Source organism: Ursus maritimus, unplaced genomic scaffold (assembly GCF_017311325.1).
Source record: "Ursus maritimus isolate PB19 unplaced genomic scaffold, ASM1731132v1 scaffold_19, whole genome shotgun sequence".
NCBI lineage: Eukaryota > Metazoa > Chordata > Mammalia > Carnivora > Ursidae > Ursus > Ursus maritimus.
Window position 1 is genome coordinate 15,320,653 of NW_024424341.1, and position 22,145 is coordinate 15,342,797.

At 37.1% G+C, this 22,145-nt stretch overlaps 1 protein-coding gene, 1 non-coding gene and 1 pseudogene across 3 annotated transcripts in view; all 3 read right to left on the minus strand.

Annotated features, from left to right (window-relative positions):
- The window catches only part of CNOT1 (CCR4-NOT transcription complex subunit 1), a 105,608-nt gene that overhangs the window by 28,201 nt on the left and 55,262 nt on the right, over positions 1-22,145 (minus strand). For both annotated transcript variants that reach the window (XM_008702573.2, XM_008702571.2), the window contains 9 exons: positions 21,157-21,276; positions 19,398-19,520; positions 19,048-19,199; positions 7,521-7,671; positions 6,107-6,308; positions 4,729-4,875; positions 3,348-3,472; positions 2,627-2,913; positions 1,414-1,492 (listed from right to left, as the gene is read on the minus strand). In XM_008702573.2, coding sequence (XP_008700795.1) covers positions 1,414-1,492; positions 2,627-2,913; positions 3,348-3,472; positions 4,729-4,875; positions 6,107-6,308; positions 7,521-7,671; positions 19,048-19,199; positions 19,398-19,520; positions 21,157-21,276 — 1,386 coding nt within the window. The remainder of the gene's footprint in view (positions 1-1,413; positions 1,493-2,626; positions 2,914-3,347; positions 3,473-4,728; positions 4,876-6,106; positions 6,309-7,520; positions 7,672-19,047; positions 19,200-19,397; positions 19,521-21,156; positions 21,277-22,145) is intronic.
- LOC121103595 lies at positions 7,083-7,218 on the minus strand. Its single transcript, XR_005835842.1, has one exon. It is a non-coding gene; the product is annotated as a small nucleolar RNA SNORA50 (small nucleolar RNA).
- LOC103673746 lies at positions 13,353-16,123 on the minus strand (annotated as a pseudogene).

Sequence of the window (22,145 nt, forward strand, 5' to 3'; positions counted from 1 at the left end):
TCTCTCTCACCCTCTAGCTATCTTGTTATAGGGGGTACTTGGGACCACTGTTTTGTGTGATCATTTCTATGCCACCTCTCTTGGTCTCCACGCTTCCAAGGTCTATATTCCCAGCTCTGAATTCCAAACACATTTTATTGTGTTAACCTCTGACTTCTCATCTTAGCCTTACAAAACTGCTTTCTTGTATGGTACTACAGTTTTGGCATATTCTCCCAACTCCCTCACGTGAATGAGTAACACTCATGGCTCCCCTCCATAGGTCTCCTAGGTTAACCCAGCACAAAACTCCTGCCCTCCTACAAACCAACCCAGCCGGATGAGATGAAAACAATGAACTAATAAACTCTAATAAAAATTAAAAGTAGATTCACAGTCTGATCTTTCTGATTTGTTTAAATATGATGTTATAAAGCCAATTTTCTGCTTTATGTAAAACAAATTAGTTAATATTGACTTTCTTGTTCTCTACAGGCAGATTTTGACCAAAGGCAAGACAAAGGTATTAATGTTAACCAATTAACCTAAAATCGATCGCTAAAACAATAGCTTAAAAACTTGCAGAACAATCATGTAATAAAATGGCTTAAAACATGTAATATCTAGGGGTACCCCAGTTGGTTGAGCATCTGACTCTTTGACTCTTGATTTAGGTTCAGGAATGATCTTAGAGTGATGGGATCGAGCCCCACATCAGGCTCCATGCTCAGCATAGAGTCCACTTGTCCCTCTCCTTCTTCTCACAGCACGCTTGCACTCTCTCAAATGTAAAAAAAAAAATCTTTAAGATGTAAAATAATTAGTCCATTTCCTCAGGGACTGCTTCCTTTTTAACACGTAGATCAAAGGAATCTAAGCAGGTGGTAAGAAGGCTATATATGTATAATTTTAAGTACTCTCTACACACAACATGGAGCTGGAACTCACAAATTAGGCAGGCTTTTTTTTTCCCTTCAAGATTTTACTTATTTGAGAGAGAGTGCAAGTGGGAAGGGGCAGAGGGGGAGGGAAAAAGAATCCAAAGCAGACTCCACTCTGAGCACAGAGCTCAATCCTGGGATAATGACCTGAACCGAAACCAAAAGTCCCATGCTCAATAGACTGAGCCCCCAGGTGTCCCATTCAAGAATTCTTAGTAACAGCAGAAAATGTCTATACTTCAGGAGCAGTATCAGGCTAAAATACCTGATAAAAGCCTTTTATTACATGAAGTAAAAGCACTGCTTAGAAAAGAGAATCCAAGAACGATTTTTTTATGACCTATTATTAAGCTGCAAAATGGGCAACAAACAGTATGTATGCCTATATAATGCCAATCATTAAGAAATCTTAATGCCAGTCCCAGCAAATCCAAAGTCAAATTAAAATAAACTCTCCAACTAGTAGACAGATTTTAGTATTAAAGACACTTACCTCCTGTAAATGATGTGGAAATTGCATAAAGTGACTGATAGAAGCCAAGTGCTGACAATACTGGGGATAGTCCTTCAATCTGCCAACAAAAACATTCATTCATTCATTCATCACCTCATGTAAGAACAGAAGCAGCACAACTAACAAATTTTCTTCCAAATGCTAGTCTAGGCCACCTCCCCCACTCTCCTTAGGAAACCCCTTACTTAAAGAGAATGCCAAAGATAAGAGCACAGAAGTAGGGGAGAGAAATATCTATGAACTTCTTTTTACATCAGAAAACAGTTATCTTTTGTTTCTTAAAGGTCTTATTTTGTTTAAAATTTGATTACAATGAGCCACTAAAATTGCTATCTGGAAACAATTTCAAAAGTTCATTAACAGGTAAATGGAAAAACAATTCAGAGTTAATCCATACAATGGAAAACTACTCAGCAATAAAAAGAAACAACTACTGAAACATACAGAAATACAGATTAATTTCAAAAGCATCAGGCTAATTGCAAGAAGTCAAGACTCATACATACTGTGTACGGTTCTGCTTAAACAACAATAGAAAAACTAGAGAGAATCAGATCAAGGATTGCCAGGGGTCAAAGAAGGTCAAAGAACTAAAAAGGGGGAAACAAGAGAACTGCTTGGGAGTAACAGAAATGTTCATTATCTTGATTGTGATAGTGCTGGTTATACAACTGTGTAAATTTTGCCAAAATTCAAAGAACTATAATCTAAAATGGTGCCTTTCACCGTATCTAAAGTATACTTCAATAAACAACAAAAACACTATTTCAGTTTATACTTTTCCTACCGCTTATTTGATAACTGCAACGAAATATTTTCACTTCCCCCTCTTCCACTTCATACAATTGTTAATTGTTAAGATACATAAAATGATGGGGCATGACAAGAACTAGTGGATAAATGATAGTTATTATTTCTTCTTATATTAAAAAAGAGACGCTTCAGGGGCACCTGGGTGGCACAAGTCGGTTAAGCATCCGATTCTTGGTTTTGGCTCAGGTCATGATCTCGCGGTGGTGAGATCAAACCCCACGTCAGGCTCTGCATTTAGTGTGGAGTCTGCCTGAGATTCTCTCTCTCTCTCTCTCTCTTTCCCCCCGTCTCCCTCTCCCACTCTTGCACGCCCTCTCTCTAAAATAAATAATCTTTAAAAAAGAGAGATAGATGCTTCATAGGAAACCTATTCACTCACCTATTTTTAAATCTATCTAGTGCAGCAATTCCAAAATAATACATTTTGGAACCAAAAGGCTTGCGTAAGGCTTCAAGAACGTATCGCAGGGCCAGACCTAGTGCCATGTAGGTGACCAGTCCTTTTTCAATTATCCCACCAAACAGGCAGGCTGTTATATGTAACTCTTTATCAGGATACTGGGGGAAAAACCGGTATTCTTCAAACAAGTTCCTCAGCATACAGTTAAAGACTTCTCGTTCTCTCTTTATGGTAGAATCTTTAAACCTCTGTAACATTTCTAATACCTAGAAAAAGACAAAAACAAAACACACATAAAGAAAACTATTATGAAAAGCATTCCTTAAATATTCTTCAAAGAACTGTTAAAAAGAATATACTTTAAAAAATAAAACAAAATCTTTAAAGTGGGGGGGAGGCTGGCTGGCTCAGTTGGAAGAGCATGCATCTCTTGATCTTGGGGTCATGGATTCAAGCTCCACATTGGGTGTAGAGATTACTAAAAAGAATAGATATACGTAAAAAAAAAAAAATACAATCTTTAAAAAACAAATTGTTAAGCAAAATATTTAACAATACACTGAGCCTGAAATGAATGTTAAGATTTCAAAGGGTATACATACACATAACAGAACACTCCGAGCTGAATTTCGAAAAACTTTGAAAGGGGCATTTAAGATTTATATAAACCATGAAGTATTAGAACATCCTAGACACTTACCTCATCAACAGACATAGTTGGATGTGGTGGGTGATTATATATTCTCTGAAAATAGCTGTTTGCTTCATCATCTATTTCTTTACTAAAGTGCTGATTTGCCTCTGGCCACACCTGAGACAAGTCCGCTGTTAGAAACAGAAAGGCAACCAGTGGGCATTTAAGCTCTTTCCCCACTCGCCCATTAAACACAGAAAGCCAAAGAGAAAAAAACCGTTTTAATTTTAAGGGAAAAAATAAAGAAAATGAAGAAATTATTAAGTGATCAAAGATTAATATTCAAGTATTTTAGGTACATATAAAGATTTTAACAAAACTGCCTTACAACTATAGTTCTACCTTAGTATTTTCTTCATCAGGCTTTATCAAACCATGGAAATTCACTATACTCAAAATTCACAATGCACTTATCCTTAACACAACCTCATTGGACGTTAATAAGTCTTTACTACTTTATAATAAAAATGACATCTAACATATAAGAATTATCAATGCATGTGCATGACACACTGATAAACACAAAGCATGCTACAAAACATAACATTCAGACAAGCCTTTCACACTAACATTTTCAAGTCAAATGGTATACTTTCAAATTCTGTATAATGACTATTTGGTCCCAACAAGGGTATTTATAAGTAAACGATACCTACGTATTTACAAAGAGGACTTTGAGAATTAACTTATTAAGGAGGTGAAACTTTAAAAGCTGCTTTCCAAGTTACATTGTATATGTTATATGGTGATATTTATTACATATAAGGCTGTATGTATCATAAAGCTTTAAGTTTAAAATAATATGGCTTTACATATGGCTAAATTTCCACCATACCCCATGTCTTTGCATCCCTCATTAAACAAAAGGATCTTCTGAGCAATGGTTCTTAGAAGATACCTATTTATACCCCTAAAACTAAAATAAACTGCTTTGTAAACTGTCAGGCTGAAACAGAAGTTTGAAACTCTCATGGCTGCTCGAGTTGTTTTAAAAAATAAAAACAAAAAACAAAACCACCACCAACACATTTTTAGGATAAGATTTATATACATACATTTAAACTGCTAAAAGTCTCTTCTTTTTACTGTATTTCTTACTTTTAGAGTAATGCCCCTAAAAGATGCTACCTCTCATTAACCACCATACTATTTTAATAATCCAGATCAATGGTGGAGTGGTAACTCAATTTTTTTTATTTCAGTAACTCAAGTTTGTGAATTAATTCCCACTGACCTAGGAGGCACATCAACATATGGTCCTACTAACAATATATTAAGGTAAGTCAATGTTTTTGTCCACAGAACTCTAGGGGTAACAAATTGGAAATCTAAAAAGCTTTATGTGCATCAGTCACACTTCACAATCACAGACAACACTACCACTTACAAGGTTTCATCTTACTCTGCTGGAATGTAGGCTGGTTCAGTCCAGAGGTGCCCAGTTTCCTCTGTACAAAAGGATCGTTATTCACTGCAGGGAGTCCAAGAGCCCCAGTTCCTATACCAGTCAGGCTGCCTGTGCCAAGACCACCTACTAGAAAAAGAAGGAAGGCAGCCAGAAGTCTTATCATTACTCATATTCTTGACTTTACTTAACATCAAAGATATAGGTTCTTATTTAAAAAGACAGTGTCTTTGTCAATTCCCTTACAACAATATCTATCTAATTTTACAGAGAATCTAAACTAATAAAAGTAGATAGAAATGGACGTGGGGCACCTGGGTGGCTCAGCTGTTTAAACACCTGCCTTTGGTTCAGAACATGATCTTGGAGTTCTGGGATCTAGCCCCATGTCCGACTCAGCAGGGAGTCTGCTTCTCCTTCTCCCCCTGCTCCCACCCTGCTTGTGCATGCATGCATGCTCTCATATAAAAAAATCTTTAAAAAAAAAAAAAAAGGACAATGCCAAAATGTCTTCAGCCTTTAGAATTATTCATGTCTCTTTAACTGTACATTCTCATAGGTGACATGACAGAAAGGTAGTCAAAATAAGAGGAACTGGTTTGCTCTTATCACTGATTGAAAACTAAAATATTTCATACTATCTTCCAGTTAGCATTAGCCAGGACTTGCTTATTCCTCTCAACTTGCACAAACAGAATGTATAATAGTTAGAACTTTACTAAGAAAGCCTAATGAAGAAAGTTAATTTTGACTTAAATAAATCAACAATCAGGGCTAGAACCATACAGTATTACTGTTAATTAGGTTACAGAGTCATTACATTTTCAGTTCTTAAATTTTTGTACACCAAAACTTACACCCTGAATATAAAAGATGCAGATAGCTTAGGAGAAACATATGGGTACAGGAAAGGGGGAAAAATGTAACCTTTACTTCAATATAAATTTCAAAGCTAAAATATTTGAAATAACTAAAGAAGTTTTAGAGATTTAGTATCATTTTCAAGGTTGGTGAGGTGCAATGAAGCATAACATATACCTGAATCTGATATGTGAAATATTTTCTACCTTTTTTATTGAAGGATTCATAAAACTGTGAATTCTTTATCTAAACCTCCATCTTTCAGAATGTGATTAACACACCTGTTACTGTTTACACTACCATTTGGTAATACAGAATCCTTACAATCTGAATCAATTAGTATTATAATAGCATAGTTTTCTCTTCCCATCTTTGAAGACTGCAACAGCCTTACAATTTAAAAGCTTTCATTATAACAGTGACTCCAAACATCTTACCCCTAAAGCACAACGAGATTTACAAATAATCTGCAATCTCATCCACCACTGCCCCCCCTTACCTGGAAGCTGTGATGAAAGTCCTCCAATACCACTGAATGCAGTTGTCTGATTTGGGGTTGAAAGGGGCGGAAATGCTTTTGCTGGTGACTGAGGGGTACTGAATGCAGAACCCAAATTTGGAGGAAAACCCTGCATACTCTGGGTGTGAGGGGCAGCTGAACCACCTATACTAAGAGATGCCATTCCACCAAGAGGGTCAATCTAAAGAAAAACATTATAGAGATGTATTAAACATACTTCAAGAACATACAGACATATGACACAGGTAAAGAAATCTTTAGCTCTTCATATGCTTAATAAGTAAACGGCAAAACCCCGAGCAATCATGATGATACCTAAATCCTCAAATCAAGTCAGCTGTGCTAGTCATTTTTCTTACTATATCACAGAGTAGGTTTCAAGAGTTAGCCTCTGCCAAAGCACCAAAGCCATAATATAAGGGATACAAAACATCAAGAATAGCATTTAAGATGAATTGCCCTACAGCCACAGCACTAAGCACTTAGTAGTGACACAAGACAGTTGTTAAATCGGGTCTGCAAAATTTCCAATAAGTCCCTTTACAACAGAAAGAATCTCTCAAACTATGTTATTTAACTTTCAACACAAAAGCTGAGCAATTAGAAATAAATCTTCCATGTCAAAACATACAAATCTACTCAAAATGTGAAGATCTTGAGGGTTGGAGGAGATCAGCTCTAATTTAAAACAAATGAAAAACAAGGTATGCTATTCACCAAAAAATCTTTTAAAATATCTAATAACTGCACTTTCAAGCTTCTTAGTTTGTGGCATTATTTCAGACCTTCATGACACAGAAAATGGTACACAAAATGCCCTTTATAAAGTGGCCCCTGAAGAATAACTAAACATTCTTTTCTTAAACCCCAATCTGCCAATCAATGCAGATGAAAACAGAAGTGGAATATGTTGCTCCCAGAGAGAAGGGGGGTGGTTGGTGTCGGGGAGTAACTTAAATGTACCTTGTTTTTAAAAGAGCAGTTCAGTTGAGAGCTGAAGAGCCCCAGTTATAACAAGTCCTTATGCTCTAGCACTGTTGCTTGGCCCGTGAAGCTACAAACAAGACACATCAGGTTCAAACGCAGTGCTTATTTCTCAAGTCTAAGTTATTCTTATTTTAAAAAGAAGCCCTTATCATTTACCTAAATAAGTTGTTTTGTATCTTTCCTCTCAGTGTCACGTTCTATTTAATGATTAAAGTCTATCCTCAACTATAATGCCTATTTACGGATCTCCTTTAAAATGTAGTAGTGGATGCCGGACATGCAGGTATCTATAAAGTAACAAATTTAGACAAATTTTCCTTTGGGAGTTACTAATGATGTATAAGTTTATTCTATTCCAAGTCTATGAACAAATGCAAATGTACCACCAATTGTAGCATCCATTTACCTGAACAGGAGAAATGGCATCTAAGCTGCTAGCACTAGGAGGGCGTCCTTTTGGCATAACTCCAGGTGGCGGCTGTCTGGCCTTGTTCATAACATTACTGCAATTGGCTACCATGGTGAGGATGGTTTCTGATAACTCCTGAGAAACACTCCTAAAGACAGAAGAAAAATGAAAAATATCACTTGCTATTACTCAGAATACCTAAAGAAACAAACCTGATTTTCTTTTTCTTTTGTTTTACAAGTAGGCTCCATGCCCAACGTGGAGCCCAATGTGGGGCTTGAACTTACAACCCTGAGATCAACACCTGAGCTGAGACCAAGAGTCGGATGCTTAACCGACTGAGTCACCCAGGCACCCCAAACCTGATTCTCTAATAAAGAATATCTGCAGGAACATATGGCTAAATTTCCATCACACCCCATGTCTTTGCATCCCTCACTAAACAAAAGGATTTTCTGAGCAATGGTTCTCTCTCAGAGATACCTATTTATACCCCTAAAACTAAACCTTGTGTATGGTACAACAAATGTATTTTAAAACACTCTAAGAAACGTTATATATATCCTCAACCACTTTGTTGAAAATTATGCCCAATTTTGGACATACCAAAGCAGACAGGTAAGAAAACTTAATACCAGTTTCTCATAAAGACAACACATTTAAGTATACATAAAAACACCATATACATGTAGTCACTACACTTGACGAGCACATGAAGATTTGACTTCTAAAACATCTAGTGGGATAAATGTTAATTTAATGAAAAACCCACCTTCCTATCTTAAGGTGTTACTGCCTCATCAAACTGTAGAAACCCCTTGTACTCCTAAACTCTACACAAACTTGATACCATCTTAAATCTTTCCTCCTAAATTCAGAATCTTACTATTGGAATCAAGAAGTAAAAACAGTCACTCAGAGAAGACCAGTATTTCACGTCTGGAAAAAAAAAAATATAAAACTGTACATTAAATCACTACAGCACAATCTAAAAAATTCTTGCTTGTGCCAATATGAAAGACACAGTGGCTCCAATATAGATTATGAATTTAAATGAACAACGATTTGGTTTTTTTCATCCATTAAAGCAAGCAAGGAAGAAAAATATTAACAGATCATGGAAAAGAAGAGGGAGATGTCATGTACTAAAAGTATGAGTCTACTTATTTACCTTAGTAATAAAACTGTAAATTTCCAAAAGATGCTGTGAAGTCATCATTTCAAATAGAAAAGACATGACTAGCTCTCTCTAGCCTCTATGTATCTGGGTTCAAAATACCTACTCTCCTGCAGTTAAAACTTCATGGACATACCAGTTTCATCTTTTGGATTAGCAAATACTCCATTAGCAAGGCTATGGGGAAATAGACAATTTTCACCGCTGGTGGTTATATAGAATGGAAAACTTCCTATGGAGGGAAATTTTCTAGTACCTAACAAAATTATACATGCATTTCCCTTTAACCCAATAGCTCTACTTCTAAAGGTCCCAAATACACACTGGCAAAGACAATGGATACAAAACACTATTTATTGCAACACTATGATATATAGCAAAAATAATCAGAATGTCCACCAAAAGGAAACTGGTTTACTAAAGCACAAGCATCTATTCATTGAAGTACTATGCAGCAATTACAAGGAATAAGGAAGCTCTCTGATTCTGTGGAGTGAACTCTAGGATATATGATCAAATGAAAGCATGTTGCAATAGAGTATATAACATACTCCCTTTTCCATTGGAAAGAATATACAAATAAATACTTTTTTAAATGCAAAGATAACCCCAAAATATAAATGAAAATGGTTACCATAGAAGACAAGAACAAAGTGGCGGTAACAGCCACAAAGGACCCTTTAATCAAAAAACAAAACCATTCCAAAGACACCTATGCCATGGGTTAATGGCTTCCACTAGTAAATAATTATTATGTTGCACTGAATACAAAATGCCTTCAATTTTAAGACACGTTATTTTATGTATTACACAAAAAGGAAATAACTCAGCTAACTGTAACTGTTAGGATGTCACTAATGATATAAATAATTTCAGATGTTAAAATATTAAACGGTAGGTATCTTAGATTGATAAGCTATGGTTAATTAAAATATTCTTTACCAATTGGAAAAACTTTCTTGTATTTGATACAATTTCAAACTTAGAGGCCAGAATATTATTAGGAACTCCCATAAATGCTTTACTCACCAATTAGCTACATTTTGCCCAATTTGTTTAGCCATTCTCTCTATACTCGCCAAAAAGTATACATGATAACGTTATCTTTTGTCCCTAAATACTTCACTACATTTTTTCTAAGAACAAGGAGATTTTCTTATATAACCATGTATAATAATAAATATCAGGAAGTTCAACACAAATAAAATAAAATAGGCCATATTCAAATTACATCAATTGTTCCCACAATGTACTTCATGGATCATGATCCAATCCACTGCATGGAGTTGTCACCTCTTTAGCTTCTTTAAACTGGAGAAATTCATCAGCTGTTTGTCTTTCTTGAACTTGGTTTTTTTAAATAGGTATTTTATACAACAGCCCTTGATTTGAGTTTGTCTGATATCTTAGATTTTAGATGCATTTGTGGCAGGAGGACTACCACGTAAGATACATTATATTCATCTCAGTGTATTTTATTTTTTATTTTTATTATTGTTTTAAGTAATCTCTATACCCAATGTGGAGCTTAAACTCACAACACTCCAAGAACAAGAGTCACATGCTCTTCTGACTGAGCCAGCCAGTGCATTTTATTAGGAGGCATAGGATTTAGAAAGCTGGTTATCACCTTGATCAATAAATTGACATGGCACATGCCAGGTTTCTCCACTGAAATGTTACTACTGTCCTCCTTTGTTATTATAAGGTAATTTGTGGGAAGACACTCTGAACTTAGGTGATTGTCTTGCTCCTCAAACATTCTCTCACGACTTTTAGCATCCACTAAAGTTTATAACTCCATCATAATTACTTTTGTATTTATTAGTTGGAAGAACTTTCATTCTTTGGCATTTTATATGCATTATTTCATTAAATCCTTCAAGAAGACAGGTTCTTCTAATACATCAACAAATTGAAATCTAGAGTCGGGTAAACTACCTCCTTACACATAAACACAAAACATTTTATCCAATTTCAATACGCCCTTAAATTTCTAGTATTTAATTCCAGATTATTTAACTGCAGGTAGATTACAATGTACAAATGTGAAAGGCAACATTCTAAAACAAATTTTAGAACATTAAGAACTTACAGAGCAGGGTTTCTCAACTGCTGCACTATTAACACTATGGACTGGATGATTCTTTGTTGTGGGAAGCTCTACTGTGGACTGTAAAATGTTTAACAGCAACCCTGTCCTTTACCTGCTATATGACAATAGCACATTTCTCCCTGCTTACAACAATCAACAATATCAAATGACTCTGAGGGAGCATAATATTCCTTGGTAGAGAACACTGGTTAGGGATATATATGAATAAATTTTTTAAAAAGCATAGAAAAGCAAAATAAAATTCAATATCTACATGGGAAAGGTTAAGAAAACAGGACTGGAGAGAAAGACAAAGTTAGCTTCAAAAATATTACAGTTTAAGCTGCACAGTAGACTCACAGGTGTTTATTATGTTTCAGAACTTAAAAAAAACAAAACAAGGGGCGCCTGGGTGGCACAGCGGTTAAGCGTCTGCCTTCAGCTCAGGGCGTGATCCTGGCGTTGTGGGATCGAGCCCCACATCAGGCTCCTCCACTATGAGCCTGCTTCTTCCTCTCCCACTCCCCCTGCTTGTGTTCCCTCTCTCGCTGGCTTTCTCTATCTCTGTCGAATAAATAAATAAAATCTTAAAAAAAAAAAAAAACCACAACACAGTACATAAGCAAAAATGGTGGAGTAAGAAGACCTCCAAATATTCTCTCCTTCATAAAAGCAACTAGAAAAGTGGCAAAAATTATCAGAATCAACTGTATCAAAACTCTGGAGACTAAAGGCTTGTAACAATCCAGGAATTTTTATTCCAGAAAGACTGGATCTTAGTAATAAAAGCAAGCTTTCTGTATCTCAATTTGCTTTATTCCCATGCACCGTCTCCCGCTGGACAGCAACCTTGAAAACTAATAGCCCACCATCACAGAGAAAACCAGCAGTCTGACAGCAACAGGACAGGGCTCAGAACTGGCTTAAGGCATCTTCAAAGTCTCATCCTCAGAGAGCTGTCATTATTTCAACAGAGGATTCCCTGTGAGACCACAATGGCAGGATTATCTCTATCTGACCTAAGAGCCGGCCAAGCACAAACAGCCTTTTCCTCATGAGGTATTTGTTAGATATTAAAGGTAAATGTTTTAATTTTCTGGCTGTCTGGGGTGGAAGAGAACAGTCTGAGGAAACAATAGGTTAACCAAAAAGCTTAAAAGGAAAATTTGGGGAATAAGATTCCCATGGGTGAAACTGAGAATTCTCATTTTCCTAGGGAATCAATAGTCCTCGGACATGTGTAGAGCACTGCCAATACGTAAATCTATGATATTCCCACAAAAAACCTGAAAAGGACCAAGCTCTCACCTCATATTAACCTTCAGGCTCTAACAAGGAAATGAAGGCTAACAAGGAGTTGTCAAGTGACTGGCTTATTGTTAAGATGTGCCCCAATATGCACACAAAACCACAAGATAAAGAGTAACTTACTGATTCTGGCGTTTAAGAAAATCACCCAAGTCTTAGCTGACCACAAGGCTACCCAAACACAGATGTCAGTGGCCTAACGTGACAAAAAAGAATACGGACACTACAGAAATAGTTCTGGAAAGTCTCTAAACAAAAGAAAAAAAGCAACTAAACAAATAATCCAGGTTGGAGGGGGAGGACCTGATTTCAAGAACTTCCACATTAAACTTACCAGTTTTCAACCACAAATTACAACACGTGCAAAAACCACAATAAAGCATAGCCTGCACACAGCAATAAAATGCTATCAGCAGAAACTGTCCTGAGAAAAAGAGATGCTGGACTTAGTAGACAAAGACTTTAAATCAGCTATTTTAAGTACATTCCAAGAACTGAAGTAAAGCATGTTAAAAAGAACTACAAGAAAAACTTTAAAAAGATGTCCCTCAAGGGGCGGCTGGCTGGCTCAGTTGGTGGAACATACAACTCTTGATCTCAGGGTTTTGAGTTTTAGCCCCACGCTGGGTGTAGAGATTGCTTAAAAATTAAAATCCTAAGCAGGGAGAGGGGGAGCCTGGGTGGCTCAGTCAGTTGGGCATCTGGCTCTTAGTTTCAGCTCAGGTTGTGGGATCGAGCCCTGCACTGGGCTCGACACGAAATCTGCTAGGGATTCTCTTTCTTTATCCCTCTGCCCTTCCCCCCCCCCACCCCCCACCCCCGGGTTTTTTTTTTCTTTGCAAACTTTCCAGAAACATAAGCTAATGAAAGTGTCCAGAAGCCTCAGGCTGTTCCTCAAGACAGAGCATGTCAATAGAAATGATTATTTCTTAGGGCACCTGGCTGGCTCAGTTAGAAAGTGCAACTCCTGATCTCAGGGTCATGGGTTTGAGCCTCACACTGGGTGTAGAAATGCTTAAATAAATAAAATCTTTAAAAAATAATTCTTTTAAAGTTGAAAAATGTAGTAGCTGGGGCAGCTGGGTGGCTCAGCCAGGTAAGCGTCAGCCTTCGGCTCAGGTCATGATCCCAGAGTCCCAGGATCAAGCCCTGCATCAGGCTCCCTGCACAGTAGTGGGGTCTCTCTCTGCTGCTCGCTCTCTCTCTCAAATAAGTAAAATCTTAAAAGAAAAGAAAAGAGAAGAGAAGAAAGAAAGAAAGAAAAAAGAAAAGAGAAGAAAAATGTAGTAACTGAAAACTTCACTACAGATTCCGAAGAACAGATTCATGCAGGCAAAAGAGAACCCATGAACTTGAAGATAACTAAGATTATCCAGCCTGAAAAACTGAAAGAAAAAAGGGAAAAAGTAAGCTCAGAGACAGGTGGAACACTACCAAATGGACCAACACATATACAATGGGAGCCTCAGAGGGAGAGAGGAGATGGAAAAGAGGCAGAAAGTATTTGTCGAAGTAACAGCTGAAAAATTCCTGAATTTGATGAAAACCATTAATCTACACTCCCAAGAAGCTCAACAAACTCCAAGTAACATAAACACAAAAAATCCAAACCTAGAAACAACATAATCAAACTGTTGAAAGAAAAAAAAGACAATGAGAGCAGCTTAATGGCAAGGAGAGGCAACTTAGTGCAAACAAGGGAGCCTCAAAAAAAAAATTAAGAGCTGATGTCCCATCAGAAACTAGGGAAGCCTGAAAGCCCTGGGATGGCATATTCAAAGAACTGAAAGAAAAGGAGTGTCAATCAGGAATCCTATATTGCAAAACTATCCTCCAAACACAAAGGAGAAATTAAGACATTCTTAGTTAAACCAAAACTGAGGGAATTCATTCTTAAAAGACCCCCCCCAACAAGAAAAAATAAAGGCAATGCTTTATGCTGAAATGAAACGACACCGCATAGTACACTGAGTTCACGTGAAACAAATAAGAGCACCAGTAAAGTGACAGAGATAAATATAAAACACAGTATGTGTTTTTTTGTTTATATCTTTTTTTATCTCCTACTTGATCTTTCTTTCAGTTTGGTGAATAAGTTTATTATAGTCTTTAGCCAAAAAATCTTCATAGCAATTATGGTTTGGTTTATTAGCTCTCAGTACCCTGCTCCTAAGCTCTACGAAAGTTTGCATTCTTCTGAGCTACCTCATCTTTCTTCAGGGCAAGAGATGTTTTGGGACAGTTTCACCTTTTTAACTTCTGTATTAGGCTTCTTCTCATAGACTGGATTCTCTCGTACAGCAGCATGAACTTTCTTACACATCTCCACCACGTTTAGAGTTACTTTGTTCTTTATATATTGAGAGCTTTTTTCTTTCTCCACACCCCACGTGGGGCTCGAACGTACAACCCCGACATGAAGAGTCACACGTGCCACTGACTCAGCCAGCCAGGCACTCTGAGAATTGTTTCATGTAATCATCTTCATCTTCTTCCATTTGGCAATGCATATAATCTGCAACCTTCTGACCCATGATGTGCTTCTGATGTACTTCTGCACTGAAATCCTTGCTTTCCAAATGATAACCGGGGAATCGTTTGGTACTATGAGAGACAGACAAGCCTCCATCCACAGCTCCCTTGAGGGCCACAAAAACTTTATTTCCAGTGGTAGTTCTGGCCAGCCTTACATCCAAATAGCAGGTTAAGACACCAGGTTGACCATCAATGCTTTCCACATTGTATTCCTCTCCAGTCACCTCCACTTGGCCTTCACAGATCTTGTCCATGCCAAACCTACTGAGAAGTCTGCAGGCCAGCAGCAGGCCAGTACAATGTAGCATAACTGTCAGGTCAGCCTTCACACTATACTTTGGGAGTTCATGAGCATAAGCTGCACAAACAATATCTCCTCCTATACAGGCATAAGCAATGATATCTCTGCTGCATTATCATTTTGTATTTGGATGCGTTGTACTTATTGTTATCCTAAATTACCAAGTGTTTTCAAGCATAGTAATCAGTTTTACCCTCTGGTCTTCTAAATTTCACTTGGTATCTCTAGAAGCAAGCCTTCCTCTTGACAATTTTAACAAACTCCATCCTGCGGAACAGAAACCAGCAACCACAGCTCATCAAAGACCTATCCTCTACCTGATTTAAAGGACAATTACTGCGCAAGATAATAATTGCATCTTTTTTGATGTGAATGCTATGTAGAGAGGTGTAATCTAACAACAGCAGGTCAATGAAGGAGAAAGGGAACACAGCTACATGAATAAATTTTTGCATTCTATTGAAATTCAGTTGGTATCAATCAGAACCAGGTCTTTTAAGTTAAAATGTTAATTTTAATAGGTAACTACAATGGGGAAAAAAATAACTCAGAAGCACATATTCAAGGAAACAACAAGGGAATTAAGATGATATACTATAAGGTATCTATTTAACAGTAAGGGAGGCAGTAATGGAGGAATGAAGAACAAAAGAGACATAAAATATACAGAAAAACAGAAAGTGACATGAATAAATTACCTATCAGTAATCATATTAAATATAAATAAATACTCCAATTAAAAGAGATGGTCAAAATGGATTTAAAAAAATAAAATCTAATGGTATGTCGTCCAAAAGTGACTCACACTTTAGATTAAGACACCTATAACTTGAAGGTAAAAGATGAAAAAAAGATACCATGCAAACATTAACAAAAAAAGAACTACACTAATATCAGACAAAATGTAGCCATTAAGAAAGAAATGAACAGGAACTAAGAAAAGCATTTTATAATAATAAAAAGGCCAATCCTTCTTACAGGAAGACATATAATAATCATAAGCATACATAACTTTAAAAACAGAGCCCCTAAACACATGAAGGGAAAACTGAAGGGAGAAACAGACAACTCAAAAATAGTCGGAGGCTTCTATACTCTACCTTCAATTACTGATAGTCAGCCATACTATAACTTCAAAGTTGCTAAGACAAGATCTTAATTGTACCCACAACAAAAAAAAGAAATGATAATTATGTGATGTGACAGAGGTGTTAGCTAACACTATTGTAATAATTGTATACTGCAATATATAAATGTATCAAATCAACACATACAAACTGACACAATGTCAATTATATCTCAATTAAAAAAAAATAACGGATAGAACCACAGAGCAGTTAAACAAATAGAAGACTTAACACTATAGGGGCGCCTGGGTGGCACAGCGGTTAAGCGTCTGCCTTCGGCTCAGGGCGTGATCCCGGCGTTATGGGATCGAGCCCCACATCAGGCTCTTCCGCTATGAGCCTGCTTCTTCCTCTCCCACTCCCCCTGCTGGTGTTCCCTCTCTCGCTGGCTGTCTCTATCTCTGTCGAATAAATTAAAAAAATCTTAAAAAAAAAAAAAAGAAGACGACTTAACACTATAAAATCAAGTAATCCTAACAAACATATATAGAACACTACCCAACAGCAGACTACACACATCCTTCTCAAGGGCACATGGAAAATCCTCCAGGATAGACCATGTTAGGCCATACAGTAAGTCTCAATAAATTTCAAGAGACTATCAGATCATATAAAGCATATTCTCCACTCACAACTGAATAAAACTAAAAATCAGTTAACAAAAGAAAAACTAGATAACTCCCAAATATGTGGAAAGTAAATGTAACATACTCTTATAGGTCAAAGGAAATTACAAAATACTTTCAGATGAAAACAAAAACACATAATACCAAACTTAAGCATTTCATGGGTGGAAATTCAAAGCCGCAAACACCCCAATTAATCAAGAACAATCTCAAAGAGAAAACCAAATTTTCCATCTTAGTAAGTTTTAAAAAGTTCAAACTAAACCCAAAATAAGAAGCTGAAATAAATGGAGAATAGAAAAACAGTAGAGAAAAACAAAACCAAAAGTTGCTTCTTTGAAAAAGGTTAACAAGATTGACACACGTTAGCCACAATGACAAGAAAGGGGTGGTGAGGGAGGAAGGGAAGAAAGGAGAGAAGATTCAAATTACTAAAACCAGGAACTGAAAGAGAGGATATTACTACCAACCTTAGAGAAAATGAGAAAGATTATAAGGATATAGTATAAAGGAACAAAATGGACAAACTCCTAGAAAAGACACAAACTACCAGAACTGATTCAAAAGAAAAATAAATAAATTAATAACGGAACTCTGCCTAGGGGCACCTGGCTGGCTCACTCAGTAGAATCATATGACTCCTGATCTCAGGGTTTAAGTTCAAGCCCCACGTTGCGTGTACAGATCACATAAAAATAAAAATCTTAAAAAAAGAAAATCTGCATAGATCTATAACAAGATACTGAATCTGTAATCAGAAACTACCCAAAAGATGGGGCGCCTGGGTGGCACAGCAGTTAGGCGTCTGCCTTCCGCTCAGGGCGTGATCCCGGCGTTATGGGATCGAGCCCCACATCAGGCTCCTCCACTATGAGCCTGCTTCTTCCTCTCCCACTCCCCCTGCTTGTGTTCCCTCTCTCGCTGGCTGTCTCCATCTCTGTCGAATAAATAAATAAAATCTTTAAAAAAAAAAAAGAAAAGAAAAGAAAAGAAACTACCCAAAAGAAAAAGCTCAGGACCAGATGGCTTCACTGCTTAATTCTATGGAACATTTAAAGAATTGACACCAATCTTTCTCACAAAAATTAGAAAAGGAAAGGAAAAGAATACTTACCAATTCACTGTATGAGGCCATTATTACCCTAATATTCAAAACCAGACAAAACAACACAAAAAAAACTACAGAACAGTATCCCTTAGGAATGCAGACACAAAAATGCTCACCAAATACTGGCAAATTGAATTTAGCAACATATAAAAAGTAGTACACACAAAGACCAAGTGAATGCAAGATTTTTTAACATCCAAATTTCACTATTATTAATATACATCAACAAAATAAAAAACAAAAACCACACGATCATCTCAAGAGATACAGACAGAAGCATCTGACAAAATACTTTCATGATAAAACTAACCAGAATTAAAGGTAAGGAAACCTCAACCTGAAGGGTATCTATGGAAACCCACAGCTAACATCACACTTAATGGTGAAACACTAGATACCTTCCTTCTAAATTCAAGAACAAGAATGTCTGCTCTAGCCATTTCTATTCAACATCAGACTGCAGGTTCACACTACAGAAAGCAAAAAAAAAAGATGAGAAGGAAAAAATAAAACTATTTGTACATGACCTGACTTGTACCAAAAAGAAAAAAAAAGCAACAAAAGAAGTTTAAGACTTGTACACTGAAAAGGACGAAACATCACTGAAAGAAATTAAAGCCCTAAATAGAATTCATGAATCGGAAAACTTATTATTTTAATACGGCAATATTCCCCAAGATGATGTAAAGATTCAATGTAATTGCAGTGGACTTCTTCACAACTTTGCGAAAATTAACAAGCTGATCCTAAAATTCATATGGGAATATAAGGGACCCAGAATAGTCAAAACAACCTTGAAAAAGAACAAAGTTGGAGGAGTCACATTTCCCAATTTCAAAACTCACTGAAAAGCTACAATATATCAAGACAGTGTGGAACTGACATAAGGATCAACACGTATAGATCAAGAGAACAGAACTAAGAATCCAGAAATAAAACCAACGTATTATGGGCAACTTATTTTTTCAGAAGACAATTCAAAAGACCAGTCTTTTCAACAAATGGTGTTGGGACAACTGAACATCCATATGCAAAACAACAATTCTGAACCTCACCTTACATCATATACAAAAAATCAATTCAAATGTATCGAGTATGTATTTTTAGTACAGTACTTTGGATTTAAAAACCATTGATTATCTAAGCTGCTGTCACTTTTAATTATTCAACCCCTCTTTCCCCAAACAATTTATTCATATAATCCAATTCCAATACTAAATAGTCCTATTTAAGCATGCTCTTCTTACCCTGCACAAGCTTGTAAACAGGCCAACATTGTTGCCAGAGTTTCTGGAGGAAGTTGAGCACTTTTGGGCTGATCTTTCTCTGGAGCAAGTCCACCCAAAATAGAAGGGCACCGTCTCTTTAAAAAAGTCATACATGCCTGGATAAAAGGCTCCTGGAAAACAGAAAATCTTTTGGTTTATTTGAAATTGATCTTAACTGGTTTCAGATTTAAGATAAATTGCTTTCAGATTAAACTACTAAAGACAGTATGAGTAAAACCCACAAAATAACATCTTCATTGCCATTGTTTCTTTAGCTATTTTAGACATCAAAATTTTAACACAGTAATAAATGGACAAATCCTACTTACTCCATGCTCTCGAATTTTATCTGTGAGCCACTTGTCAAGTTTGAGGTATTCACGACGTGAAGCAAGTGCAGCAAGGTCAATAACAAAAGCAAATGGAGTACCATTTAGCAGCATCGACAAGGCCTAAAACAAAAGAATACCAGAAATTTTAAGTCAGAGTGCCTGGGTGGCTCAGCCGGTTAAGTGTTCTGACTCTTGATTTTGGCTCAGGTCACGATCTTGGGGTTGGGAGATCAAGCCCCACAGCATGCTCCCTACTCAGCAGGGAGTCTGTCTACATGAGATTCTGTCTATCCCTCTTCCTCTGCCCCTCCCCCCACCAACATGCACGCACCCTCTCTCTCTCAAATAAATACATCTTTTTTTAATTAATCTTAAAAAAATAACACCCTGTAAGTCAAGCAATTAAGTATCTTTCTCTCACTCTGCTGAATTCTCTGTTACCCATTTTTATTTTCACAAACAGGTCTAAATAAAACATATTACTAATATTCTCTTGATCATAATTTTTTAAGTAGTTTAGTATAATTCATTGGTGATACCAGTTTTTACTTAAAATAAGATATTTCAAAGGTGGACACTGACTTTACCCTGTGCTTCTTAAAATAACTAAACCTAAATCAGAGCAAGACACAATGTATAAAAAAGAATCAATACTCCATTTTTAAAAATCTAAACTCAGGGGGCGCCTGGGTGGCACAGTGGTTGAGCGTCTGCCTTCGGCTCAGGGCGTGATCCCGGCAATCTGGGATCGAGCCCCACATCAGGCTCTTCCACCATGAGCCTGCTTCTTCCTCTCCCACTCCCCCTGCTTGTGTTCCCTCTCTCGCTGGCTGTCTCTATCTCTGTCAAATAAATAAATAAAATCTTTAAAAAAAAAAAAAATCTAAACTCAGGTTTATTCCAACAAGCACAATTTCAACACCAGTACTATGCACCTACTGGCCAAAGACATCAAGAATCAGACTATTTGTCAAAAGATTCCATTAGTGCTAATGAAATCTGCAAAAGGGATGAAACCCAACCAGTTTCTCCACAAATTATATCTAACATCTCACATGAAGTCAATTATCACTTTCTTCAAAATAGCCTTGCCATTATCATAGAAAACCAAACAAAATTCAATCAAATGTACTGAGAACTGAAAACATTTTTTTTACATTTTTTTTAGAAGATTTTATTTATTTGAGAGAGAGCGAGACAGCAAGCACAAGAGGGGAGGGAGGAAAATGAAGAGGGAGAAGCAGACTCCCCATTCAGCAGGGAGCCCAACCCGGGGACTGATCCCAAGACCACAACCTGCGCCAAAGGAAGATGCTTAACCTACTGAGCCACCAAGGTACCCCCATTTTTTACCTTTCTAAAACCACTCTCCTTCCAATCCCTTTGTACTTAAGGCAAACTGTAAATCTCAATATAATCTAGCTAAGAGCTACGTAACATTTGAATTATTCCTAAGGCATCTATGTTACATGAAAAATGTTTTCTGGGGTGCCTGGGTGGCACAGGCGGTTAAGCACCCAACCTGATTTCAGCTCAGGTCATGATCTCAGGGTCATAAAAAAAATCAAGCCCCATGTCAGGCTCACTCAGGAAGAAGTCAGCCTGTCTTTCCCTCTCCCTCTGCCTCTGCCACACCCCACTCGCCCTGCCCCGCGCTCGCTCGCACTCTCTCTCTCCAAAACAAATCTATTTAAAAAAAGTCTTCTTTTCTCATTAATAAATAAAAGAGTTAGCCTGCCCCTCCCTCCAAGCTCACCTTCAAGTCCTGGGCCACATCAAGTATTCGAGACAATTTGGCCTGGTCATACTGCTCCCCTCGCATGTACCATTCTGCCATTGCGTGCATGATAAGTTGGCGGATTGAGGGAGACTGTCCCTAAGAAAAGAAAAACGGGGGTTACATACCAATACTGCTAAACATTTCCATATGCACTACTGTAAGCACCCAGCTAATTTAACTTGTTACATATATGCAAAATTGAGATGTATCAGTGCAGACATTAAGTTCAATCCTCAAACTGTGACTGCAGGGACAGTCTCTGTAGGAAAGTCAAGTTATTTCCACACCTTCCAAACGAAAGCTTGTCCCTAAACTTTGGGTCATACAGTCATTCAGTAAATGTATTTGTCCTATAAAACATCTGCCAGTACATTTTCAAACAGAATACGATGCAAACAGGAGAATATATCACTTATGTAAAAATTCCTTATTATTAAATTATAAAATTACTGGTCTATAACTTTTAAAATTAGTTTAAGGTAATCATTTCTCATGTCACACAGTGCAGTGTTCTATCAGTATTTTTAGGAATGTTACTTGTACATTCTCCATCTAGCTATTTTCACAAATGAGAATGTTCATTTTTCTGTAATTATCCAATTTCCTTTATTTCCACAAAACAGCCTGGCTTTGAGGACATTCAGCCTTGCAGCTGAATGACAGAAATAAACAGTTGGAATTTAGTGAACAGTTCTCTTAAAAGCAATGGCAAGGGAACTGCTATCACTATACCTAAGTCATTTTCTAGTTACTGTCCTAGAGCAACAGAAGGTCCAAATTAGACAAGTATTCAACAAGGAGTGAGGAGATGAAGCTCCTTTTGGCCTGCCCTTTGTACCTCATAGCTGTGGTGATAAAGACCTAAAAATATCTGGGCTGCAAACTTTGGATAAATGCTTGTTAAACAGGGGCACCTGGGTGGTTCAGTCGTTAAGCGTCTGCCTTCATCTCAGGGCGTGATCCTG